This window comes from Pongo pygmaeus, chromosome 8, assembly GCF_028885625.2.
Source record: "Pongo pygmaeus isolate AG05252 chromosome 8, NHGRI_mPonPyg2-v2.0_pri, whole genome shotgun sequence".
In the NCBI taxonomy this organism is placed as follows: domain Eukaryota; kingdom Metazoa; phylum Chordata; class Mammalia; order Primates; family Hominidae; genus Pongo; species Pongo pygmaeus.
This window is the reverse complement of record NC_072381.2, coordinates 138,323,450-138,350,388: the sequence shown is the minus strand read 5'-3', so window position 1 is coordinate 138,350,388 and position 26,939 is coordinate 138,323,450. Positions and strand designations below refer to the sequence as shown.

The 26,939-nt window shown below is 60.8% G+C and overlaps 2 protein-coding genes across 3 annotated transcripts in view; one reads left to right on the top strand and one right to left on the bottom strand.

Moving 5' to 3' along the window:
* Nucleotides 1-12,011: 12,011 nt before the first annotated feature.
* NKX6-2 (NK6 homeobox 2) lies at nucleotides 12,012-14,922 on the top strand. Its single transcript, XM_054504013.2, has 4 exons — nucleotides 12,012-12,577; nucleotides 12,667-12,839; nucleotides 12,949-13,557; nucleotides 14,655-14,922. Exons 1-3 carry the CDS (start codon nucleotides 12,172-12,174, stop codon nucleotides 13,201-13,203), a joined length of 834 nt encoding a protein of 277 aa, XP_054359988.1. The 5' UTR covers nucleotides 12,012-12,171; the 3' UTR covers nucleotides 13,204-13,557; nucleotides 14,655-14,922.
* Nucleotides 14,624-26,939, bottom strand: part of INPP5A (inositol polyphosphate-5-phosphatase A) — a 245,590-nt gene continuing 233,274 nt past the window's right edge. For both annotated transcript variants that reach the window (XM_063670417.1, XM_063670418.1), the window contains 4 exons: nucleotides 20,225-20,336; nucleotides 17,189-17,257; nucleotides 16,152-16,239; nucleotides 14,624-16,063 (listed from right to left, as the gene is read on the bottom strand). In XM_063670417.1, the coding sequence (XP_063526487.1) occupies nucleotides 16,159-16,239; nucleotides 17,189-17,257; nucleotides 20,225-20,336 (262 nt within the window). In that variant the 3' untranslated portion in view covers nucleotides 14,624-16,063; nucleotides 16,152-16,158. The remainder of the gene's footprint in view (nucleotides 16,064-16,151; nucleotides 16,240-17,188; nucleotides 17,258-20,224; nucleotides 20,337-26,939) is intronic.

Here is a 26,939-nt window from a genome sequence, read left to right as displayed (position 1 = left end):
ATTTGGGCTGGAATCCCAGCGCCGGCCTCGGCCAAAGGGGTTTACTGGCTCTGGGCACCCCCTGCCCGCCTGTGCTGTGGGACAGTGCATCCAGGTGGCCGTGTGGCCTGAGGGTCTGGCAAGGCAGCTGTGGAGCCGCTTCCCCACTGGCGTCTGTGTTGGGGGTTGCCTCTTCCAAGGAGGCCCCACAGCCTGACACTCCCCACACCCCACACAAGCCCTGTCCCAGAGCCTCACCACGGGGTGTGCTCGAGGGCCATGGCCGTAACGGGTCTACAGCTCCCCTGAACAGCCAGAAGCCTCCCCTTCTCCCGCCACAGAGGACGGCAACTTCTTCCCAGGCCCCTTCTCTTACCTCACTGAGCAAAACCCTGGAGCAACCAGGGCCCAACACGAAATGGCCTTGGTCCTTCCAAGCCGGGTCCTGCGATGAACTCCACAGCCGCACACGCCCCACTCCACCCATCCCCATACGGCTTGTGAGCCACTGTGACCCCAAGGCTTCCACCTAGATGTACCCACCCTGGAATCCCACACATCAGGGCAGCACGTGTGAGGCCTCGGGCCACGACTGCGGCCTGATTTCAGCCCCCACCTCGTCCAGCCGCCTCGGCCCACCTGCGGGTCACACCGTCCAGCCCAGCCGCCTCGGCCCACCTGCGGGTCACACCGTCCAGCCCAGCCGCCTCGGCCCACCTCCGGGTCACACCGTGAGACACGTCTCCTAACAGGACTGTTCTGTCACGTCACAGCGGTGGAGAACGCTGGCGTAGGCAGGAAGGGCCGTGGAAGAAAAAAATAATCCAAGACCACGCAGACTTGAACTGCGCACCGGAGAGACACGGGGACAGGAGACGCGGAGTCGTGTTAAACCAGAATTATTCAACCAGTGCAATGTGTCCAAAGAGTCATCTTGATTAAAAATACTACGTAAGTTTTTTTCTTACAATGACATACAGGTATTAAAACTCTCAAGTTCGTTTAAAAGTCAGTTTTTCCTCCTTATCTTATAACCTAGTGACCAAGTAAGAAAAAAAAAAAACCCAGAACCAACAACATACCTGCAGTACAAGGAGTATTTTTTAAATGTTTAAACTTTTCTTACTTTACCTGAATATAAAAAAATCATTAATATCATTTCTAAAAGCCAAAGGGAAAAAAAACTCACACCAAAAAAATGTTAATAGAGCTTATTTATCATCTGTTTCACTCTCCCCAAAGGTAGACAAGTTATATTAACAAGCTTGATCAAAGAAATATTTCCTATTCATAAAACACACCGTTTTACCAGCTTCGCGAAACCCCCGAATTCGAGACGGACAGCACAGTCCTGCGGGAATGCTGACGGTGGCAGAAGCAGTGACGTGCGACGAAGCAGCGGGGAGTCCGCTGTGGAAGGCTCTTTATGAAAAACCTGCGCAATCTTAGGCTTCTCTCGAATTTAGCAGAATAGGGTTTTGTCTCTTGTGACGATGACAATCTCCTGTCTTTCCCAATTCCTCAGGAGGCACTGGTTTGGAAGCACCCCACTGTTTGAAGGAATGGCTGCCCGGGCACCCAGAGACCGAGGCGGCAGCAGGCTCTGACCTCCACACACGTTCCAGCGCGTCCCCGGGTGTAGCGGCTCCCACCTTGGTGTGGGCACAAAAAGGGTAAACAGGCAAACAGCAAAAAGGCAGTTCTGCACCCCCATCCGCTGCCACCAGCAGGAACCTGATTCCTGTCACCTGTCACCTGCCACCGGAGAAATCATGAAATGGAGCCTCCAGTTCCTGCGCTGCTGGTCTGGCGTGGACACTTAACCGTGCCAGTGAGAATGGGCACAGGGGCGTCGGGAAGCTGAGGGCCTGGGACCAGGCCGGGCACACCCAGGTTCATGCTTGACGGCTCCCAGGGAAGGACCCAGGCAAGCTCCCTGCGGAGCCCCAGGAATTAACTGTCACCACGGCTCAGACTCTGGCGGGTGGAAAGAACAGAAAGGTTTACCTGCAGAGTGCGAGGGAGCAGCCTTGAGAAGGGCCGGCCCGCCCAACAAAGTACAGCGGACGCCAACGGGAGAAAAACCACCTGCCACGCTGCCAAGGCTGCGTTTCTTCATTTACTTAGAAACGCCGTCGCCGCACCAGGGTGGCTCAGAAGTTACCTCAAATCTCCAGGCATCCCCCAAGCAAATCTCAGGAGTGGAATGGTTGCTTGTAGGAGCCCTGGGTTTATGGAAAGGATTCCAGGTGTTCTTATTTGGGGACCAGAAGCCTGCTGGGGTGACCCGACGTCCTAGTGCGGTGTGGCCTCCACTGCCGTCATGGGCAGTGTCTTTGGCTGTGACTTCAAACCTGGTCAAAGCATGTGACCCCTGAGAGTGCTGGGAACAAGCTCAAAGCCCCCTGAACTCAACGTCCCCAGCATCAAGGGAAGTGTCCGGAACCCACTGTGCCTGAGGGTTGGTCCCAGGACTTCCAGGAACTCAGGCAGCACCTGCTCTGTCTGACGAGGCGAGCTGCCTGTGACACGTTTCCTAAATCGTGTGTTTGTTTTTATGAATAAAAATAAGACATGTTCACAGGAAAAAAACAAAACAAAACACGAAGCACAGCAGAGAATACAATGAAGATGCAGGGTGAGCCTACTCCTCTCTCCAGGGCGCCCACGGGCTCGGTGCATGCTTACACAGTTAATGATGAAATGACACAGATCTGTGTGTTTATTTATTATTGTTATTTTTTTGAGACGGAGTCTCACTCTGTCGTCCGGGCTGGAGTGCAATGCTGCGATACCAGCTCACTGCAACCTCTGACTCCCCGGTTCAAGCAGTTCTCCTGCCTCAGCCTCCCTAGTAGCTGGGATTACAGGCACGTGCCACCACGCCTGGCTAACTTTTGTATTTTTAGTAGAGACGGGGTTTCACCATGTTGGCCAGGCTGGTCTTGAACTCCTGACCTCAAGTGATCCACCTACCTGGGGGACTGACACTGGGACGTGGCCCATGCACACCTCCTCCTGTGTCCTCTCCCTGAGTAGGCACCCCCATCTCCCAGGGGAACGTGAAATCCGGGCGCCGGGAGCCCTCTGCACCTGGCAGGGCAGGTTCAGTGCTCCTGGGAGAAGCCGAGCAAGTACTGTTGCCTGGGCAGGGAGGCGCGCTGTCGCTGGGAAAAGTGGATTAATTTAGATTAATTGAGTTCAACTCAGCCAGGGACGGCAGAGGCCGAGAGGGATTGGGCACCTTCCCCAGCTCCCATGTCCCTGCCCCATCAGTCCCCCCTGCCCTCCCTGGCTCCCTGACTGCCTCCACTGGCCCCCCACAACCCCGCCAGCCCCCCCACCCCTCCCCGCCAGCCCCCCACAACCCCACCAGTCCCCCCACCCCTCCCCGCCGGCCCCCACAACCCCGCCAGCCCCCCCACCCCTCCCCGCCGGCCCCCCACAACCCCGCCAGCCCCCCCACCCCTCCCCGCCGGCCCCCCACAACCCTGCCAGCCCCCACTCCTCCCCGCCGGCCCCCACAACCCCACCAGCCCCCCAACCTCCCCACTAGTCCCGTCTTCCTGTTGGGCTCTCGTTGACTCCAGGGCCTGAAGTGTTTCCAGAAGCAACCATCACTGGGAAGGCCGTGACCCCTTTAGGACGGCTGTGTGGGCAGCCTCAGGCTGTAGGTCAGGGACCTGCGACTCCAGGCAGGGGGTGCCAGACCCAACTGTGGTGGGAGAGCTGCGGGCTACCCAGCCTCAGGGCACGTGCCCAGACCAGGACCCAGGGCAGTGGCTCTCCTCCCCGGCCCCGCCCTGGAGACACTGACTCACCCAAAGCCTCAAGGCCTCAGGCCCCAGACCTGCCTCCGACTCCCAGGCCAGACAAGACCCCGTTTCCGAGGGGAGCGCCCCTCAGCTGGAAGTGGAGGCTGGGGGGGCAACACTGCAATCACAGATGGTGTTTCTGTTACGCTGATGCAGGCAGAATGGCCGGGGAGGGGCGGCTCGGCCTGGGGGCCTCACACAGTGGCTGTGTTCCCCAAAAGTCAGAGGCCACTCCCCATGCAGGAGATGCCCCAGGACAAGTGTCCCGTCCTGGATAAACGCTCTCACACGTGATGCCAGCGTGAAGGCTCTGGAGACGAGGCCCTCGCGAGCCTGGACACTCCGGGAACAGCAGGTGACTCCTTCACTCTCATCCGAAACCATCTTCTTGTGGGGGCCCTGCCCTGGGCTCCCCATCCAGAGAGACCATTTTCTCCTCACAGACTTGTGCCTGCCCGTGCGCCCCCCCGGTGAGGCCCTGGGGTGGACTTCTGCTGCCGGGAGAAGTAGCCACCTCTGCCGTCCCCCGTGCCTGGCTGCTTCCTCCCCACTTTCGGGTCTTCCCAGCGACCCACACTGTGTCCCGGTGGCACCCCTGGCCCCCCCACAGCTCCTGGGCAGAAGGCGCCTTCACTGGCATGGCACGGTGACCCAGCACAGGGTGGCAGCCTCCGATCACACCTGTGACCCTCGTATTGCCACTGTCCCTGCCAGCGCTCCTGCGAGCACTGCTCTTGTCTGAGCTCTGTCTGCCACTGGAACTCACCCAAGACCAGGGATAAATAGGCAAAGAAGTGATGCCCTGAGAGCTCAGAGCACCCTCGCAGGGTGGGGCACAGACAGTCCTGAGCTGGAGCCGTCCCATGCTCGGCTTCTGTTATGCAGACGCGGCTGCCGAGGCCACTGGGCATCCAGGGCCGGGGCTTCTGTGAAGACCTGGACAGGAAGGGGGCCCCGAGGACCTGTGGAGGCACCCATCACTGGGAGGCGCCATTGTCGGGGTGCCCATCAGCAGGGGGCGCCCATCGTGGGGAGGTGCTGGCTGTGGCACCACACGACCCGTCGCCCGCCCCGGGGCCCTCACCCACCAGGAACCCCCACACAGCACCGTGGCCCAGCCTGGAGTGGCGCCAGGAGCCAGCCTCTCCGGAAGCCCCCACCTTGGCCGATGCTGGTCCCATCTCATCCTCGGATCACAGCCAAGGCGCCGGAGCAGGCTCCTGACACAAATCTCCAAGGGCTCAGCACTCAATTAGCGCGTGCGCCACGTGGCCAGACACCCGAGACGCCCCAGGAGAGAGCTCATTACGCTGGCTGCACATCTGGTGCCCCAGAGCCCTGGGGAATTAGCTCTGGGCGTGATTTACAGCCACGTCTCCTTGTCCTTTCCTGAAGGAGACAAGATTCTTTGGACCCCAGAGAAGAGGGTTTCTGAGGGGATGCGCGGCCATCCCACCGACGGCGTGGCCCCTCCACCTCGGCAGCCACGGTGGCCGGCCTGCTCCTGGGGAGTCTCCTCCAGTGATTGAGGGGGACTCAGTCACCCCCCAGCCTGGCCTCTGTGTCCACAGGGCACACAGGTGGGAGGGTGGCTTCCTGCATGGGCTCTGATGTCCTCAAGGGATGGTGTTGCCCCGGGGCCTCCCCAGCCAGAGCCCGCAGCGACTGTGTGCTGGCCGCTGCAGGGGTGAAGAGCCCTTTCTGGTCCAGCTTGTTGGGGACTGTGGGGGCCCAGGCAGCCAAAGGTCTCCAGCTGAGGGCCAGGTGCCTCCAGAGGCAGGAGAGCTGCGCCCAGCTGCTCCATGGAGACGCCCTCCAGTGGCAGAGGCCCCCTTGGAGGGCTGCTCACCAGCTGTGGGCTCCAGTGAGCTCCTCCAGGCATGGGCATCTGGTGTCCTTGTCCCAGCGGCCATGCAGGACCCAGGAGGAGAGGCGGTGCTGTTCCCTCGGGGGCTGTGGGACACGCACATGAAGACAGAGAGGTCCCGGGCAGTGCACCCCGGGTGGTGGCACAGATGTGGGGTCCTCAGTGCCGGGCAGGGAGCCAAGAGGGCCCTAGAGGTCTCTGTCACCCACCAGGGCCGCAGACCCAGGGGGTTCCTGAGGATGGGCCTGGAAAGAGAGGAAGAAAAATGAGCGACAGACAGGGAGGAAAACCAGCTGTGCCTGCAGCCTGGAGGCCGGGGGCAACGCAGGTGGGCGTCAGGGCCAAAGTCACATGGCCAGAAACCTCAGCGGTGCCAACAGATGGGACAGCTCAGCTGGGGACCAAGGAGCTTGGGATGTGCCACCGTTTTTAAGAACTTCACCTGAGAAGTGAATGAAGATGACGGATTCCATCCACAGAAGGCGGGGCACTCGCATGGGGCAGCTCCCAGCAGCCAGGGGTCCCAGGGACGCATCCCCAAAGCACGACCACCAGGGAGAAGAGAAGCAGCCTGTCTGGTGTAGACGCTGCACCCACACGGTTCCTGGAACCAGTGTAGACACTGCACAGCCACACGGTTCCTGGACCCAGTGTAGACGCTCCACACCCATACGGTTCCTGGAGTCCAATGTGCGCATGAAAATGCCCCACAGCAGGGCTGAGGCTGGGGAACGGCGTCCCCTGAAATCTCCGCACCAGAGCTCAAACACCTCACAGGCCCGCCAGCAGCCCCCAACGCCACCTTGGCAGCTGGTCAGAGCTGGCCTGTGCTTCAGCAGAAAAAGACACCTCCCCCGAGGCATTCCAGCCCCCTGCGGTAGAAAAAGTGTCCTCGCAATGAGCAAAGGGCCCCTCCTCTTCCTCAGATGGCGTCTGGGTGTCCAGGGACCCACTGGGGCCCCTGCCGAAGGGGGCCTGTGGTGAGGGCGCGCCTGTTGCCCCTCTTCCCCCCAGCTCCCCTGCTCAGAGCTTGGCCTGTCTGCACCCAGCACCCCCGGGTGTCCTCCTGGGAGGGCTGGACCTTGTCTCTTGGCAGCACCATGGAGCCCTCCATCTAGTTCCAGGCAGGGCAGGGCCCACACCCAACACCATCGGCTGCCTCTGGTCACTCCCACCCAGGGGCACGAGGAATCTCTGAACACCCCTTCCCCGGAGCAGGAAGACTTGGAACCTCCTTGGCCAGGCCAGGGCGGTTTCTACTGGGCCCACCAGAACCCCAGGCTACGCCAGCAGGGAGACACCTGGACAGCCTCGGTCCTCAGGGCACTGTAGGGAGTGAGGCACCTGTGGGATGGAGGCTCAGCGTGGGTGGGAGAGATGCTGGAGGGCCCAGGTGCGGAGCCGTGTGTGAGCAGGCAGGCGGCCCGCAGCGTCTCCATCACGAGAAGAAAGGAGATGCTCGTGACAACAGAATAACTTGGTTCAGGGGTAAGAACTCGGTTCAGGGGAAGAACTCGGACTATTCTCTGTGTCTCTCTGCGCTTTCAGTGGGTGCTGCTCCGTGGCTTCTGCATTTACCACAACAAGTGACTTAAAGAACAGGAGCTGGAGGGAAACCTGGGGCTCAGGATTCAGGGAGGGGGCCCTGCAAGGTGGGAGGGGCCCGGCCAGGGCCCAGGCTGTGCAAGGAACTTCAGGCCCAGTGAAGCCAGAGGGTTCACAAAGGCTGGGCAGGGGCCACCCTGAAGGGGTATTCAGAGATTTCAGGCAAGCTCTCCCTCCCCTGCCATCCAGGTCCTCCCAGCCCCTGCCCTCTTAGCCCCCCTTCAGGGCCTCCTTAACCCGTGGGTGTTCCAGATTCCACAGCCTGGCCCATATCTTCCAGGGAGAGTGTTCCCCTGTGGCCCCACCCCAGCCTCCATCAAAGCATCCCTCCCTGTCCTGGGCCACTCGGCCTGGGGAGAAGCGGCACCCTCTCCCCAGAGCCTGATCCTCCACTTCACGTGGACCTGTAGGTGTTGGCAAGTGGGCAAGAGGCCGCCATAGCCTGGGAAGAGGGGGCTCCTGGACACCCCACCTAGAGCTGGGTACCCCAGAAGCTGCCGGGCTCTACCTGGACACCCTCAAGCTCAGGAGATGGGTTGGGGCTGAGTTTGGTCTAAACAGCAAGACCTCAGGCTCAGCTGGGAAATGCCGCGGCGCCAGGCCCCACATCCAGCACGTCCTGTGGCTCAGGGTTCCTGGACGCACCTCCACAGTACCTGCTCCTGCCGGCGGGAAGTCGGGTGCACGGTCCTCCCTCTCCAACCCGCACCCGGGCTCTGAAAATTGCTCTGAAGCCTGCAGCTGTCACACTTGCATTCATTCAGCCAGCAGCATGAATTCAGTCCTGGAGGCGCCCAGAGCACAGGGCCCCTGCATCCATCCATGTCCTGAGCAAGCCGGGTAGGAGGTGGACATCAGACACGTCCACCAATGCCTTGGGCAGGGGTCCAGTGCCAAGAGGGGCAGCTGTGCTGGATGGGAGTGTGGGGGCTGCACCAGACCGGGTGGCCAGGGAGGCGTCCCTCAAGCTGAGACCAAGTGGAGGAGGTGTGAAGTGGGGGCAGAGTGGCCGGGGTGGGTGAGCCTGGGGGCCACGAGGGGACCAGTGGCCTGGCAGGCATGGGATGGAATTAGGTGGTAACAGGTGGAGGTGGAGGTGGAGACTCGCGATCTCTGAAATAAAGCCGCTGCCAGCAGGCTGGTGCTCACCAGGCAGTGCTGGAGGTGTGAGAAGGGGCCGGGCTAGGCCAGGATGAGGAGTGGAGCCTCCTCTGCCCACCTAGGGGTGTCAACTCCCACCCCTGGGCAGTCCCCACCCCAGCCGTCAGCCCTCATGGCCTTTGAGACCCGGCTGGGTCCATGAGCCCAGTGGGACCCCGGGGCTGCCTAGCTGGGATCCGCGCCTGCCTCCCAGCCCTTTCCCGCTGCCCTGGCAGGGCTGCCCCCAGAGGGCACGGGAGATGGGGTTGGGGTCTGTCCTGCGTAGGAGGCAGGGCCCCTTTGAGTTGTGTTGTGGGGTGGGGTTTTCTCTAGCCCCCCTTCCCCTTCCAGCAATTCCAGAGCGTCCTGGTGGGCTCCTCTGTTTCCAAGCAACAGAAGGCACCCCGCCTGGCCCCTGGCTCCTGGGGGTCCTGGTAACCCCACTCCTCTGCTTCCGTGGGTGGGTCCACAGAGAGGTCCCTTGGGTCATCTTGGGCCTTTTTTGGTTCTTTGGTCACGAGGACCCCAGGGTGGCCCCGTTTGTGTCTGGAATGCCTGGTGCGGTTGCCTTGTCAAGCCTGGAGAGGCTGGGAACGCGCTCACTTAGGGAAAAAAGACAATGCAGGGCCTTTGCCGGGAACTGCCAGGAGACCCCTGGCCTGGGGGTGCGGTCAGGGCGGGCAGCTTAGCAACTCGCCTAGGGCTGCGCGGGACAAGTCACCTCAGTGATAAATCAGAGCTTTGTGAACTCTCTGGCCTGGGCGGCCGAAGGCGAATGCAGGCTCCTTCCCTGTGTGGAGTTCCCCCGTCGCCCCTCAGCCCCCAGCGCACACAGGACGGGACACCCGGGCCTAGGCAGGCTCTCCTTCCGGGCCGACACCCCCGCCGTCCTCCCTGTCGCCCGCTCCCCTGCGGACGCCGCGGGGGTGCAGGGGGAGCGCGTTTGCTGCTCTGACCCGCCCGCGCCCGGGCCGGAGCCCGCTGCGTTCACGTTGCACCCCCCGGACAGCCCGGGCACGGCAGGAGCCCCACAAATACAGGCTGAACGAGTAAAACAAACTTTGAACGGCCTCTGCCAAACCCCGCGCTCTCGGTTTTCCAGCGCGGAGCGTCGGCGCCGATGCCGCAGCCTTCCTCGCAGAACATTTGCTCCCGGGCCAGGAGGTGGCATCGCGAACCTCTCCAGGCAGCGGGGCCGCCGGGCGGCGGAGCCAGGCAAAGGCATCTCGGTCGGAGGCGCTCGGACCTTCTCGGGAGTTGCCTCGGTGGTTTCCGAGAGGGCGGCGCCGGGGGGGCGCAGGAGAAAAGGTGCGGGCGGGGGCCGGAGAGGGGACGGGGCCCGGAGTGGGCGCCGGGAAGCGTAGGAGGTGAAGACACCGGACCCACGCGCAGCTCCGCGAGGAGGAGGGCGGGAAAGCGCGTGGGGCGCAGGCCGGGGAGCCGGGTAGGACGCGGCACCTGCGGAGCGCGCCAAGACTTCCACGGCTTAGAAGAATGTGGGAGAGGGACCCCCCCCCTTACCCGGCTCCTCTGCGCCCCCAACTCACCCTGGCCCGAGAGCCGCGCGCTCCGCAGCCAGTGACACGCCAGCCCCACCCGCGACCCCACGCGTTCCCTCGGCAGCCCAGGGAGGACCGGGGGGCGCAGACAGACCCAGGGTTTACCGGGCCGCAGCGCAGCGCCTCCAGGTCCATGTTTCCTCAGCCATAAAACAGCGCTAACGACGCCCCCCGCCTCGCCCCTCCAGGGTGTGAGAGGAGCCAGAGCCTGTTCGGAGCGCGGCTTCCTCCCGCCGTCCCGCCCGCGTGCGCCTCCCCAGCCTCAGTTCGGGCGACCCGCACCCCTCCCGGCCCGCCCAGGGTCTGCTCGGCCGCGCAGAGTGGGGGGGTCCGAGGGCGACAGCAGTTCCCGCGTCTCAGCTCAGAGCCCGAGCCTTGGGCGCGGGCGCCGTCGCCTTGGGGTGCTGGGAGGGGCCCGAACCCGACCCGGGAGGGCCCTTCCTCGTGTTTCCTCCGAGGGAGCGGGGCGCAGGACAGGCCGGGGCGGGTCTCGGGGCCGGGCGGGCGCTGGGGGTCCCCGGGCCAGGCTCCGCGGGGGCCGAACACCGGCGGGGCGGCCGCGCCCAATCGAATCCCAATCCCGATCGAATCGAGTGCGGACTCGACGGGGGAAGCGAACCCCCAGTGAACGCGGGGCTGCACCTCAGTGGAGCCAGAAGCCTCCGGGGCAGCCCCGAGCGCGCACACACCCGGCGGCCGCACCACTGCCCCGGAGTTTGGCCGCAGGTGGCTTTTCCAAACCGCCACCCAGGAGCGGCCGACGGCGCCAAGTCCCCGCCTCGACCTGCACAAAACGAAAACGGACGCTGGAGGGGGGCGCGGGGGCGGACGTGAGACCCCGGCCCCGAACCCTGGGTGCCGCCTTCCTCCGCGGCACCAACCCCCTGGCGGCCGGGGCGAAACGGGAAAGTCGTTGCGAAGGAAACTCCCCCAGGCCCGAGAGAGGCCACGCAGCGGCGTTCCCTGCGCACAGACTCGGGCTCCCCACGAGCCGTGGGCCACAGTCACAGCCGCCCCGTGTCCCTAAATTAATACGAGACGTCACCCCAGAGGTCGGAGCGTTTGCTCGCGGCCGTCGTGCGCGGGGCTCGGAGTCATCTCACCGCCCGGGCTGCGGGATGGATGAGCGAGCGGCTGCCGGTGCCGTGGGGGCGGGGGGGACACAGGCCCCCCGCGCGCGTCTAAGGCCGCGTTTCTGCCGCTGCGCCCCCAGCCCGCACCCACGTTCGGGCCCTGGACAGGGCTTCCGCGCTGAGGCCGTCCTGGTCTCTGTTCTCCCGGCTGGATATTCGCGAGAGGCGGCCCGTGGGCGAAGTCGTGGGCCCAGGTCACATCCTGGGGGTCCCCCAGCGGGAGACCTGGAGGCCGACGACTGGGAAGCGCCGAGCCGCGCGTGTGGTCCCGGGACCCGCCTCCCCGCCCCGCTCCCGCCTGCCTCACTCCTCCACCGCGCCGGCCGCGTGTCGGCGAAACCAGAGGCAGCTCCGTGCGAGCCTCGCCAGGCCGTGAGGCCCGTGGATTCCGTGGACTCGAGGCCCGCGTCCTCCGCCCTCCTGTGGCCCCGACCCGCCGGGATCGCGTTCCCCGCCGGCGTCCGCTGCTGCTCACACCCACCCCAGCCACGGGCGGCGGAGCAGTCGCGACTGGGACGCGGGCCGGGGCTCTTCCCCGAGGGGGGAACTCCGAGCGCGCGGGCGGGTCCTCAAATCTGCATTCTTTCCGTTAATAAAATATGTTCTCGTATTTTTTCCTGATTTCGCATGAAAACCTTTGCCTAACTAAACTCCCATCTAAGCGGGATTTATTTCGTCCCCGGGGAGATAAATCAGGGGGCGAATTTACAGCCCGGGAGGCACCTGCCGCGCTAATGGGCCCTTCATGGAGTGCGCGGCCGGCGGGGGCGCGCGGGCGGTGGGGGGCGCTGGCCAATGGCCGGAGCGCGGGGTCCGCAGCCAATCAGCGCGCGCGCCGCGCCCCGGGGGCCCCCGTTATCAGCGCGTCCGTCCCGCGCGGCGCTGCTCGGACCGGCCCCGGAGCCGCCGCCGCCCGCCCGCCCCGCGCCGGAGCCGCCCGCCCACCCCCCGCGCCCCGCGCCCCGCGCTGCAGCCAACGCCCGCCCGGGCCGCGCGCAAACTTCCCGGGCCGGCGGGCAGGGGCGGCGGCGGCGGGGCCCGGATGGGAGCCCGGGCCGGCGGCGGCGGCGCCCATGGACACTAACCGCCCGGGCGCGTTCGTGCTGAGCAGTGCCCCGCTGGCCGCGCTGCACAACATGGCCGAGATGAAGACGTCGCTGTTCCCCTACGCGCTGCAGGGTCCGGCCGGCTTCAAGGCGCCCGCGCTGGGGGGCCTGGGCGCGCAGCTCCCGCTCGGGACGCCGCACGGCATCAGCGACATCCTGGGCCGGCCCGTGGGCGCCGGGGGCGGGGGCCTCCTGGGGGGGCTGCCCCGGCTCAACGGGCTCGCGTCGTCCGCCGGCGTTTACTTCGGGCCCGCGGCCACCGTGGCGCGCGGCTACCCCAAGCCCCTGGCCGAGCTGCCCGGGCGGCCGCCCATCTTCTGGCCCGGCGTGGTGCAGGGCGCGCCCTGGAGGGACCCGCATCTAGCTGGCCCGGGTGAGTGGCCCGCGCGGGGGGTGCGGGGCAGGTGGGCGCGGAGGGGACCCCGCCGGCCGCTGACCTCCCTCCCCTCCCCTCCCTTGCAGCCCCGGCCGGCGGCGTCTTGGACAAGGACGGGAAGAAGAAGCACTCGCGCCCCACCTTCTCGGGCCAGCAGATCTTCGCGCTGGAGAAAACCTTCGAGCAGACCAAGTACCTGGCGGGCCCGGAGCGCGCGCGTCTCGCCTACTCGCTGGGCATGACCGAGAGCCAGGTGAAGGTGAGCGCGGCGGGGCTCCGGAGAGCAGAGCCGGGGGCCCGCGTCCTGCGAACGGCCCCAGCGCCAGCCCCGGGCCCCGCGGCCGCCTGACCGCCCCGTCCACCCCCAGGTCTGGTTCCAGAACCGCCGGACCAAGTGGCGCAAGCGGCACGCCGCGGAGATGGCGTCGGCCAAGAAGAAGCAGGACTCGGACGCCGAGAAGCTGAAGGTGGGCGGCTCGGACGCGGAGGACGACGATGAATACAACCGGCCCCTGGACCCCAACTCGGACGACGAGAAGATCACGCGGCTGCTCAAGAAGCACAAACCCTCGAACTTGGCGCTGGTCAGCCCTTGCGGCGGCGGCGCGGGGGACGCCTTGTGAGGACGCGCGGGGTGGGGGCGAATCTATTTTTGCAGAATCCGGGGGCGGCCCCGGGTGGGCGCGAGTTGCTTTGTATCATCAATAAATTATTTAACGGGTCCCCGTCGGAGCCGCCGCTCCGGAGCCTGCGCCGCGTGTTTCTTCCGTCTGGAACCCAGAGCGAGGCGGCCCCTCCCGAGCCCCGGCTTCACCCCTGCGCCCGCCTCGGGTCCTCCGGGTTCCCGGTGCGGAGGCTGCGGGCCCCGGGCAGGCGCGAGGAGGCGGCGAAGGCGCAGGGAAGGGGCCCGGCCCGCGGGAAGGAACCGCAGCGACAGCCGCCAGGAGCCCGGGACGGAGCCGGGGACGGAGCAGCAGGTACGGCCCGGCCCGCCTCGCCTCGGGGCGGATTCGGACGCGCTTGGGGGGCCCCGAAAGGGCGGGTGAGCCGCGTACCCGCCTCGAGTCCCCGCGGGAGGTTTTTCTTCTTCCGTTTTCCCGCTTCGGGGCCACGTACTCGGCCGAGGGGTTTGCTCTGATTATTTCGGAGATGCCTCTGCGCGTAAGCGGATCCCATAGGCCCGCCCTGGGCTCAGCCGGTGGAACCGGGTCTCAACCGCTGCACGGAGGCCCTTCGGTCGCCATCCCGCTAGATCTTCCCGCGGTGGAAAGCAGTTTATTCCAAACTAGGAGCGCGAAGAGAAATCTGAAATAATTCCGCCCGCGGAGCGGCGGGGCCTCCCATGGGTCACGCGGGGTCAGGGAGCTGGAGGCCCCGTGGGCAAGGCCCGCAGCGCCCAGCCGGGGGCTCAGGGGACTCATGTCCTGCCCTGAAATGCCGCCAGCTCCGCGGGGCTGTGGCTCCGGCTGACAAAACCCCTCCACCCTCCCGCAGCCTCTGTGGCCGGGGCTGCCCATCGCTGCATCTTAATGGGCGTGACTGTTGAGTTTTAATTTTCAAAAATTAAATGTAAATTATTATATCATTGCGGTGGTACGATTTCTCTTGGAAGGCATTTGCAGAAGCGTTAAAGAGAAATATAAAGGGCTTAAACTCGGCGCGTTTTGTTTTAGGCTCTTAGCAGCCTTCTTTACAAGGAAGCAACTTGAAGGGCAGAAGCAACGCTTTTCTGTGGGGAGCCCTCTCAGCTCAGCTCAGAGCAGAGGGGCTTCTTAAAGTTTTGAGGAAGGCAAAGCATTTATATAATCTCGTTTTAAAATGTTGAGGGATAAATCCTTTATTACAGTAGAAAGTCCAAAAGGCTGTTTTTCTTTTCTCAAGGAACGGCTTAGTGTTTTGTGACAGTGTGTGATACAGTGAAATTCCAGGATTTCTAATGAGCTTGATCTCAAATAACAGGGTATACAGGAGGCCGCTCCCCTGAGTTAGCATTTCAAAGGTGGCAGGAGAAGGGAAAGGAACAAAAACAAAGCAACACGGGACTATTTTCACCACGGTCAATTTTATTGCTTAGGAACCAGACCAGTCACTTCTAAAGGCCCTCAGAACGACCAACAGCTGAAACCTGTGGGGCGGACTCCGTGTTGAACTGCGGACAGCGGCAACCACAGCAGGGACACGGACCGGTGCTTCCACCAAGAACAGATTCCGCAGAGGACAGCAGTCACTTGCAGTGGTAGTATTTATACCAAACAAACGCCCAGCTAATGCCTTCACCCGGTCCAGGAACTCTGTAGTGTTCTAAAGTAAAATCAATAAAACATACATTTGTGTTTCATCAACAGACTCTCTAATCACCTTTTAATGCTGTACTTAGTGCTATAGGAGAAAAATATTTGCAACAAGGTTATTACATGGGTTGTTTGTAGCGGAGCAATGAGGAAATGTACAGTTTTGTTTCTCTTTAATATTTTTATATACAGCCCATGTTAAAAGCAGTTTCTATTGGAAGCGAACTAGGCTATTTCTATTTCTCCCATGATATTATTGTTGTAATGTTGAATACCTGGCACCATAAACAGTAACAACAGACAGACAAACGGTTTACAAAATTCTTAAAAGGTACACCCAGGCTAGCTATAAACTTCACATTCAGTTCTTAATATTACACAGAAGAACGGCATGGGAGTGACGGCCCGCTAGTGAAGACGTGCTGTGGGGCCGATTTTACCCACGCTGGCGAGGCCATGTGTGTTTTTTACGAATTTGTGTGTTGATGGACACACAGCTGAGCTCCTAGACTCCAATGCCGCCTACTGATGGGACTCTCCTGTGCGTTCATACTGGAAAGTACATTTAGCATAAGTTTTGGTAAGATTTATAAATTATTTTTAAAAAGTATATATTTATATATATTTATATATATATAAAAATGGAAAGCAGCTGCAGTGTGATTCAAAAACCATGTGACACGGTGCAGAGTCAGTGCTGCGGAAGGAGCATCGGCAGAGACAGACCCCCTCGCCATGCTCAGGGCCACGCTGCCGGCTGGCAGAGGGAGCGCCCGTCTCAGCTTCCCCAGCCCCTGGACACACCTCCACCTGGCAGAGGGGGTCCCTGGACACAGTGGGGGGGGGTCTCTGTGCTGGAGAAGCCCCTCCACTGACAATCATTAAAAACTGAAAACTGTGAAGTCTACAGTACAGACCTTCTTTGCTGTCTATTAGAGTTTTGACAACAGGACTGTGACTTATTTAAAAAAAAAAAACCAATATTTCTACTTAATGTCACATGAACAGACGAGACAGTGAGGTATGTGAGGCTGTTCCGGAATGGTCCGGAGGCTGAAGCGAAGTGTGGGGCTGGCCGTCTAGCAGGTGGCGCTTGGGCGGGTTCTCGATGCAGCTTTCAAGAGTGCGTATTCGGTACACGGCTACAGGGAGGGCTCACGAAGGGTCCTCTCGTGGCGCTGGCATCTCTTCCCTGTCACGGAATTCGTAATTTGTTAAAGGAACAAACGCACCAGGAAAAGCTGCGTAAAAGCTGAACTAGAGGGAGGAGTCATATTTACCACCACGTCACTGCACGACACAACACTTGTGCACATGGGCATGAGGTTTACCTGCCCCGGGCATGATTCGGAAGGCCAGGAACACAGGCTGCAGCAGGAAGAGAGGAGGGTGTCAGCACGGCGCACGCGGGACAGCACAGCACATGCCGCCGCCTCCCGTCGTACACCTGGACCCTGCGTCTCACAAGGGCAGCCACGAACCAGGCTGGGAGGAGCTGATGGCCAGCGGAGGCAGCTCGGCCCTTGTGCGCAGCCACGGCAGAGCAGGGGTCAGGGGCCCCGTGAATGTGGAGCTGGAGCCAGGCCGGCCATGACAGGTTTTGCAAGGAAGGTGTTATTTCCAGGTAAAAAAAATAATGGAAAAATTTGATGTAAAAGAGTGGCTAAATAGGCCCCAAATGAAGTGGGGAAGGCAGGCTCTCCCGTCCTCGGCTCTGCCGCACCTGGCAGGTCCAGCATCTTATCCGGGTGTGTTTGGGGCTCACAGCTCTGGGCCTCCAACGTGGAAGAAGCTAACTCATTTATTGGCTGAAAATGAGATTTGATCTGTCTCCTGTGTACACTCTCGAGGTGCAGTTGCCTGAATAAACGATCTGTGCCAGTGCTGCCCCTCGGCACGTGGTGGGGAGCGCCCTCACCCCGGCTCCTCGGCTGACAGTGAGCCTGCCCCAAGAAGGCCATTGAAACACTGCAGCTGCATATTTGCAAAACAGCCTTCAGAAACAATCAGCTGTGGACAACATTTTTTTACAAATATTAAATTATGTATTTTATTCTATTGTAACATCATTTCTGCCTTCTTCCTACTTATCCACCTAGCTTATGATATTTTATTAAAATTAAATAAAAACAGACCAACTTGGCCTACTCTATAGAGTCAGACTAAGAAGACAGGAGAGCAGGAGAGGAGAGACTGGCCAACCCCCGCCCACCTGCCTGCCAGCCCCAGCACCCACCCGCCCACTGGCCCTAGCCCCCCGGTCCCCTAGCTTCCCCTTGGTTCCCCGGCCCGGCCCCTGGACCTCAGTCTATGTCACCTTGTGGTCTCCCATGCAGACGTTGGGCCCAATGTGGTCATAGGTGACAACCTTCTCCTCGCTCTCCGACTGGAAAGGGGAAACAGACAGGTGAGTGTGGGGAGGTGGGGCATCCTGGGTCCAGTTGGGAGCTGACTGGCAGGAACATCAGGGTTTTGTGGGGGCAGAGAGATGCGGGGGGTCGGCCCCTGCCAGTACCTCCCCAACCTCTGCCACCCCGCCCTGCCTGGCCCCTGAGAGAGAGGCCAGCTCATGGACCAAAGGCTCTGGTGACGCGGCAGCAACTCAGCACCTTGACCTTGGCCCTTTTGGCTCTCCGGGGAGTTGCAGGGGACCCTGTTCACAGGAGTGTGTGCACCCCAGCTTTCTGTGCAGGTGTGCTCCTCTGACTGAGGCAGCCCATCTAGTTCCAATCTTCCCACTTTGATTTGTTTTTGACTGTTCTATTAACCTAGAACTCAGTGTTCAAACGAGAACAGACACCGAATTCCACACCACGACACAAAGCAATCTGTGCATAGCAATTCACGGCTGTGTGCGTACTTCCCGACGGGTGCCTGCATTCTGGGCGCCTCCGGAAGCGGTTTGCTGCTGGTCAGCACTCAGCTCTGGTTGAGCTGGAATTTTATATCCACAGCTGGAGCATCTGAGACTATCGAGTTAAAACTGAATTATCGTTAATGCAGTGGGAAGCTTAAGGTCAGATTTACTTTCCAGCATGGGCGCCTGCCAGAAAGAATGAAAACACAAGCTTCGGCACCGCATGCATGAGCACCTTCCCGTCTCTCGCGGGTGAAGCGGCGCCTCCGCAGAAGTGGAGAAACATTCATCAAACGCAGCGTGGTAATTTACAAAGGCAGCATAAAATTGTGGATTTGCAATTGCATAATCTCTGGACAGATAAACAAATTACGGCGGGCACAGGCAGCGCGCCGCACACCTCACTGAACACTTGTCACCAAGGCTCCCCAAGCAGCACCGCCCGCGTCCCGAGCCCCTTTTGGTGTTTTAGGGCTCCGGAGGCAGAACGGAGCTTGGTGACGAGGTGACAGCGCGTATCATGATGGATGAGGCTGCGGAGCGCGCCCGGTGCCCGTCTGCTTGTCCTGCACACCCGCTCCCCGCTGGGTGGCCCCATGGGGAGAGCCTGTCCAAACTCCCGCCCCAGGAAACGGGCTGTCAAAGGCCACCAGGTATGTGTTGTGAGGCTCTGTCCCCCACCCTGAGCGTAAAGTGTCAAGTCCCGGATCCAGAGAACCCGAGAGGCTGTGAATGAATGGAAAACGGGCTGCAACGCTGCCCTGCTCTGAGCTGATGGAGTCCTGGCAGCGGCAGCACAATGTGGGGAGGCCACAGCCCTGCCAGCCTTCTGCCCTTGGGCGCTGCTCACCAATCTGCACTCTCGTGACCTCTGACGAGAGTTTTCCCAGGGGATGGCATCTGTGCCCGAGTCCCCGGGAGGCTCCTGCCCCGCTGGTAGCAGCCCTGGGCTCCACATGCCTGACCCACTCTCAGCGCCGGCAGATGGGAGCACCCACCATGTGGCACCGAGGGACTGGCGTGCCTACCAGTGAGCCCAGCCAGAGGGGCAGCGGCATGTCCACAGCCAGGCTCCAGGCTGAGCCCACTCCTGGGCTTTTGTGCTTGTGGCCAACACGCTTTCCTCAATGATGGGTACAGGCCCTGCCCACAGGCCAGAGGTGGGGCTGCGGAGGAGCCAGGCTGGCTGCAGACCCCAGGGACTTCTGGCCAAGGGGCCCTGCCTCCAGCCCAGGCCCCCACCAGGCAGGCTCCTCACAGCACAGCCAGGGACGGAGGGCAGGCTGCACCCAGGGTGCTCCAGGATGTAGGAAGGAACGGTAAGGAACCCGGCCTGGCAGACAGAGCCATGTGGCAGAGGCCGGCAGGGTGCATCTCAGGGACTGGGGTTGCAGAGGGTCCCCGCCCTGCTGAGGGCACACCTGCACCCAGGTGTTTGCCGTGCCTGGGGTCTGGTGCCGTCTGGCACAGCGACACAGACGGGCAGTGAGGGACAACTGGAGCCTCACACAGCTGGTGTTGAAGTCGGGGTTAGTAGGGGGCTCCTGTCCCTGCTCTGGGCCTGGGACAGTGGAGAGGGGGGCAGAGCCCACCAGGCTGGCAGTAGCACCACCAGAGTCTCCAGCCTCCTTCCGACTGCCCACCCACGTCGTGGTCAGAGGCCCCAGCTCTGGGTGCTGGGCACGGCTGCAGTTCCCACGCACACCCGCAAGCTTCGTTACTATCTGCATTTAATTTTCATTCATGGGGTTGACAAAACCAATTCAGATATTGATTCTTCTGAAAACACTCCTTGTGTGTTAAAATGTGGGAACTGAAAAATCACAGGATTGGCCGGGCGCGGTGGCTCCTGCCTGTAGTCCGGGCACTTTGGGAGGCCGAGGAGGGCAGAATGCTGGAGCCCAGGAATTTGAGACCAGCCTGGCCAACGTAGCAAGCAAGCCCCTATCTCCCTTTTTGTTAAAAAAAAAAAAAATTATTAAAAAAAAAAAAACATTACAGGAAATCTGAAAATTTCCCAAGGCCCAGGTCATCTGAAAATGTCGCTCGTTCACTTTTAACTTATCAAGGCTCCAAATGAATCTGGGCTCTAATTTACAACTTAGGAAAACAACCTCAGACATTTCTACTGTGCTTCACGGCCCAGCCCGTGAGCTCTGGAATGCACAAGAGCACATTGACTTCCAAGGATACAGTGAACCACGATTTGAAAACACTTCCTGCCGACCACCCGTGTATGTTTCAAACTCAGGACGACGCTGGCTGCCCATAGCCCAGGAACTCGGCTCTATCTGCTGCTGCCCCAGCCCAAGTGCTGGCTCAGAGTTGACCCAGTGCTGGGGTGCAGCTCATGGCAGGACGAGGCCAGGGCCCAACCTGGCAGCATTCCCCAGACTGGGTGCCCCCACCCCTGGGGCCCTGTCACCGGGGCCGGGCCAGACCAGACCCAGCGCTCCACATCCCTCTGCGCCCAGGGCTGGGGCAGCACACACTCACCCTCAGCACCAGCTCCTTGGCGGACAGGGACATGAGGATGCGGTCACACCAGGCCGGGCACCGGGTGTTCATGTACTGCTCACCCTGGCGGGCGTCCTCACTGTATGGGTAGCTGGGGAGACATGAAGGCAGAGGGTCAGCCGGCCGGTCGGGCCGTCCTCAGCCCCAAAGGGATAGTTGTGCCGATTCTCTCCCAATACACCTTAGAATGGCCAGCACTACCTGGGGAATGAATACACGTATGGAAGTTTCTAGAATATAAAACCAAATTTACAATTTAAGTTCTATATCAATCTTATTTTTATGTGAGACTAAATTTTAGCTATAGCACAGTATCTTCACATCAGTTCTTTCTTTACTGCATGAAATTGTTGAGCTTTGGTTTTTGTTGGTTTTTTGAACATGGTCTAAAGTATGATGAAAACCTCCATGGAAACAAAATGGCAGCCAGTGTCATCTGGTCCCAGGATGCTCCTCCACCTGGTGACCCGGCCCGGCTCAGCTCGAAACGCCTCTAAGTGCAGGCAGCTCTGGGGTGTGGCACACGCGTCTCCGCTTTGACCAACGCCGCTCCCACCTCGGGGAGCGTCCAGGTGCTCAGGCCGTGGCCCTGGGTCACTGCTGCGGTGGAGGGTGACTGTCCCCGACTCACTGCTTCCCGGGCCTGCCCATGCCCTCTGCGGGTCTGGGAATGGGGCTGGCCACATGGCGGTGTCACTAGCCCTGAGGGCGGAGCCCTTCACCCACACAGTGAGCGCATCTCGCACCGCCCGGGGTCTGCTGGCTGCGTCTCCACCACCCACTGCCAGCCAGGGCACAGCTCATCTGGGCTCCTCAGCGGCCTTGCTGCGTCTCCGAGCCGTCGGCCCCCGCCCTCACACAGCAGAGCAGTCCACACACACACGGACTGGTCACTCCCCCACCAGCCTGGAGCCTCATGGCCACAGCCCCCACCACCCGCCGAGTCTGGAACATGCAAGCACATCCCCCACTTCCGGGCCTGCAGGTTCTCAGGGGGCCCGGCCCACCCCTCGGGCTGCAAACCCACCCCGAAATGGGCATGTCGCTTGGGACTGCACTGAAGTGGTAACGAATTCCACTTGGAGTGAAAGAACCCTGGGGATCCTGTGGCTGAGCTCAGCCACCTGTCCCTAAGTACAGCATCTTTGCTTACTCTCAACCTCCGGGGCCTTCACCAGAGTCTCAAGAGTTTTTTCAGTTAATTCCAAAATATCATACAGCACCTGTCGCAACTGGGATCTGATTCGCTGTGAAATTTCCCTGTTGGCTGTGATTAGGTTTTGGGTTCGTCCCGGCACCTCAGCTGTGGATTCTGCAGCCCCTCCCATGCCCCCTGGACCCTGCCCACAGGGGCGCCTGTGAGCCCTGTGCCCAACCACCTGGAAACAGCCGGGGACTCGGAACTTGCTCTGCCCTGACGCAGGAGCTCCCATCCTCTCCGCGCTCCAGTGGGAGCGACACTCACGGGAGCCGTGGCTGCCACCCGGCCTTGGGCTCAGTCATTGCTTGCTTAAAAACGTAACTATGTAGGGCCTACGTGTCATACATGTTTCTGAAGAGCACAGAGCAGAGAACAGCTGCACGTGTTTTCAGGAGAAGCAGCAACCTGGTAGCCTGTCCCATTTCACACATTTGAGAGGCTGGGCCACCTTGTTCAGGAGCTTCTCAGCTGATCCCAACCGCGGACACGAGTGGAAACTGGATGCAGGTAGGGGCCTGCCCAGCCCCCGACACACGTCCACTGCCCCCGGACACACGTCCACTGCCCCCCGACACACGTCCACTGCACCCGGCACACGTCCACTGCCCCCGGACACACGTCCACTGCACCCTGACACACGTCCACTGCCCCCGGACACACGTCCACTGCATCCGGACACACGTCCACTGCCCCCCGACACACGTCCACTGCATCCGGACACACGTCCACTGCCCCCCGACACACGTCCACTGCATCCGGACACACGTCCACTGCCCCCGACACACGTCCACTGCCCCCGACACACGTCCACTGCCCCTGACACACGTCCACAGCATCCAGACACACGTCCACTGCCCCCGACACACGTCCACTGCCCCTGACACACGTCCACTGCCCCCGGACACACGTCCACAGCATCCAGACACACGTCCACTGCACCCGGCACACGTCCACTGCATCCGGACACACGTCCACACAGCACACAATAGGTGACTTCTAAATAGGAAGCTGGAACTGAACCAGTGCTCACTCCTCATGCACCCCATGGAGCTTGGAGAGCCCGTGCCGCCTGGCATCCCCTGGGGGCACGGAGAGAAGCCAGGGCGTGTCAGGGAGCACAGCCGCCCTCTGTCCACGGGACAGGGTCTGATGGGCATTGCTGCTCAGACAGACTGGGCTCTGGGGATGAGCAAGGGGTAACAGGAACGCCCGAGTGGCAGTGGCTTCCTCAGCCCATCTGCTCCAGGAAGGGCTGCCCTGGGAGTGTTCACAGGCGACTCAACAGGAGGAAGAAGCCTGGGTGAGAGGGGTGTCCTGGCCGGGCTGTTGGGGGCAGCACCCTTAATCCACAGCTAGGGGTGCTCCCTGTGGCCCCCAACACCCAGGGAGAAATGCAGGAGGGGCTGGTTCCAGCTGGGTCTGGGGAAGGCCAGTGTGGACTGCACACCACCGCTGTACCCACAGGCGGGAGGCGCTGGCGGGGCCACACCGCAGAGCAGCAGGACGCGGGGCCTGGATGCTGCCCAGCAGTGACTGACGCAGGAGTGCCAGGCATGTGGGCTTATCTGAAAGCATACCTGCTGGGTGGGGGGGGAGCACACAAGACGGGCACACCTGCCCCCACAGCGTGGGAGCGGCTGTGATAGGGCGAACAATCGTGCTCCTGTGCTCGCCTGCAGGCACTGCCCTTCCTCCCTGTCCCTCTCTCCTCCCTGTAGGATGCGGGCAGCGGTCCGTGTAGGCTGCACGGCAGATTGTTTGCTGTGGCCAGGCTGACTGGCCCTGCTGACAAGGCCCAGCTTTAGGGCCTGAGCAGGCTGGGCTGGGTAGGTAGGGTCGCCACGGGCCCGAGAAGCAGACAACAGGCGGAAAAGCCTGGCTACGTTGAGGTCTTGGGGCAGGGCCGACAGCACAGGAGAGACCAACGGGCCTGGGAGGGCCCTACAAGGCAGGCTGGGTGGGGGCCCATGGCTTCGCCACAGTGCTCAGCCACCCTGAACCTCAAGCAAACAGCGACAGTTCATACCAGCTCCCTGAGCCGTGCTGAGGAAGGAGTGCAGCCTCACTTCTCCAGGTGGGCATCAGGGTGAAAGCCCCTCCTCTGACTCCCGCCTGGTTAAAGTATTAACCGATTACCACGCTGCTCTTGTGTACAAGGAGCAGGAGGGTGTAGCACACTACAGAGAAAACGGTTTTGACACACGCCCGTCACAAGCAGCACCTCATCAAAGCTGCTCTGCCTTCCCGTGCAGCCTGCAGGCACCACCGGCAACGCTGGCTTCAGACACCCGCTTCCAAACACACCAGCTGCCGCTGAAATTCCTGAAAAGGAGAAGGCCCTAAAACCAAAGAGAAAAAACTAAACGATTACAGCTGTGGCAACACTGAAGCTACCGAGCGGGAGAAGGAAGTGGCACAGACTTCCAAGAGGGTCTGGGGGGCTGGGCACGGGGGCTCACGCCTGTCATCCCAGCACTTTGAGAGGCTGAGGCGGGAGGATCGCTTGAGCCCAGGAGTTTGAGACCAGCTTGGACAACGTAGTGAGACCCCGTTTCTATACTAAATAAAGAAGTTAGCCAGGCGTGGTGGCGCACACCTGTAGTCCCAGCTACTCGGGAGACTGAGCGGGGAAGATTGCTTGAGCCCAGAAGATGGGGCTGCAGTGAGCCGAGACCACCACTGCACTCCAGCCTGGGCAACAGAGCAGGAGGCTGTCCCGGGCACTCCCCTCACCCATGTCTCGAGGGACAAAGCTCTCGGGGTGACCGGAGCCCTTGGCAGGCCTTTTCCGTGGGACGGGTTCCCTCACTGTCCTCCCACTCGGCACAGGTCCCACAGTCTGTATGAGCCGCAGACAGCCAGGGTTCGTGACCACCAGGCGGACGGGCGGCCTCGCTCCCTCCTGAGCAGCCAGCTTGCAGGCAGTTGAGCTCATTTTGCTAGATAATTATTACACTATAAATACACATCTAAAGACAGAAGAATGTAAATTATGGCCCACAGAAAGTTTGAAAGGGGCCTCCTAATCCCTGATTTAAAAATATATGTGTCCATTGTGTTGCGTATATTTTTGTCTTTTTCAAAAGCTGAAACTTGATCTTGCTCAGTAATTGTTCAATGAAAACATCCCTTTCCCACCTCTGAGAGTCTTTCTTTGGGAAGGAGTGATTTTTTCCCATTTGACGTGCTCTGAGTATGATAAAAACTTTGAAACATTTTGACGGGTAGCGATAGAACTTCTAAATTCGTCCATTTATTTTAGTAAACTTCACAGTGAGGCACACAGGAGGCCAAGCGCACATGGACACGGGTGCTCACAAGCCCACCGCACCCTGTGCCAGCCCACAGCCCAGAGGCCTCCACCGGGGAGGGAGGTGGGAGGTGATTCCCCGCCTGCAGTAACAGCACCCCTTGGAGTCCCAGGGCCTCCTCTCCACCTGTGCAACCCGGCTTTAAACTCACTTGTGGAGCTGTGTGCAGCGGCGGCTCAGTGCTGAGTGTCTGTCCCACTCTTCATGGGGCGGCTGCCGTGGCCTCCGTGTCAGTGCTGAGTGTCCGTCCCACTGGGGACTGTGTGTCCGTCCCATGGGCACTGGGGATACTTCCAAGTTTTGGGCAGTTTTGGAGTTGGCGTGTGGCCCCCTGTGGGTCCCTGGGACCCCTGCAGCAGTCTCAGAGGGGAGATCTACATTGACGAGGACACTCATTTCATGGAGCTGGCATTGCACGGATGTGGCAAACGCTGCCCAAGGTGGTAAAACTGCCGGCGCCGGCGTGGGAACCAGGCAGAGGCCGGGCCGTGCTGGGCAGGGTCTCTCCCAGGGTCAATCCCTCAGCACTAAACAAAAAGCCACCTTCACTTCCGAGGGAAGCAGGAGAGATGATTCCTCATGTTGAACCTCAGGCCTGGGAGATGGGGTCTTGGGCTGGGTAGGATGAGATGAGGCCTCCAGGGAGCCCTCTGCCCAGAGGCACGACATGGCCCTCGTCTCTCAGGGGAGCGTGCCTGCATCTGAGTCTTCACCTAAGGCAGCTGCTCAATTTCACGGACACCATATTTTGCCAGAAAGATTGACAGACAGACTGTGGTAACTTAGACCTCGGTGGCTAACAGACATTTTCTCCAGAAGGGCGGACGAGCCTGCCTCTTCCAGCAGCAGCAGATGCTATTTGCTGCCAATGACAAAATTTAAGCTTTCAAGAAGACCCGAGGGTGTTGGAAAACGTATTCCTCCCGGAGGCTGGCAGCGTCCCCACCAGAGACTCCTCCACTGAGCTCTGCCGTTCTGAGGAAGGTGCTGCATGCACTGGGTGCCAGATGTGCCACTGCATTGCAGACTCCCACACCCTGGGTGGCTGGAATTTCCCGGGACCTGTGTGTGCGGCCACCAGATCACGCCCTGGCGGAAGGTGCCCTCCCCATGCATCGGTACTTTTTTCACAAAAATGTTAGTTATGTAAACATGTAATTGTTGTTATTTTTAAAACGAACTAATAAATATTTAAAAACTGATGGCAATGACCAATAGATGGAACCCACATGGACAAAAGCTCCGGGATCCTCAGTCGCTGGAAGAGGGAAGTGGCCAGGCCACCGGGGCGGCCAGCGAGGCTCTGCGGAGCCATTTCGATGGTGGCATGTGGTTTTTTTCTTAATAAATAGAATGATGCAGTCTCTTCACTATGTAAGGAGTCCACAGACACAGGGAGCCCCCAGGCAATGGACGTGACAGTTCCCATCCTCCATACGCTCAGCGTCCACACAGACAAAGAGGGAGAGCCAAACCCCTGGCTGACTATGCACAGCACCACGGCTTCCGCAAGGAAACGCAGTGCCCCCCACATATCCGGAAGCTGCGACAGGAGCCACCCGATGGCCGGCGACACTGTGGTGACTTGGGAGCGTTCGGCTCTCTGGCTGCGGAGGGGCTGACCTGGAGGTGGGTACTGTCGGGCAGGCCTGGGCCTGAAGGCTCAGCCTGCCCAGAGATGATACCATCCTGAGGGGGACGCTGAGGCTGCGAGGGGTGAGCGATGTGCCCAACTCTGCAATGTCAGGGGCAGAGCTGGGACTCTGGTTCCAGACGCGCTGCCCTTGCCAGCCATGTTCTACATGGGGTTTTGTGAGAAATGCTAATGCCTGGAAATGTCCGGCTGTCACGCCAGTGGAGCGGCCACTGCGGAGCCATCTTAAATCTCTTTATCTTAGAGTTAATGACGGTTAATTCTCAAAGTTAAACTAAAAATTAGAAATTCACTTCTAGCTAGGATGCGCAAAAAGGCGGCAGCTCCATGCTACTGCTGGGGTGTCCAAATCGCCGCCACCTGAGCCTGGGCTGTACCGGGAGCCACACGTATCAGGAGATATCAGGTGGGGGGAGCTACGGGGTGGGGGCTGCAGGGCTGCTGTTGAGGCGCACACCACAATCCTGCCCCGAGGGCCCTGGCTTCTGGGGAGCCGAGCAGACCAATGCTGGGTGAAGAAAGCCCATC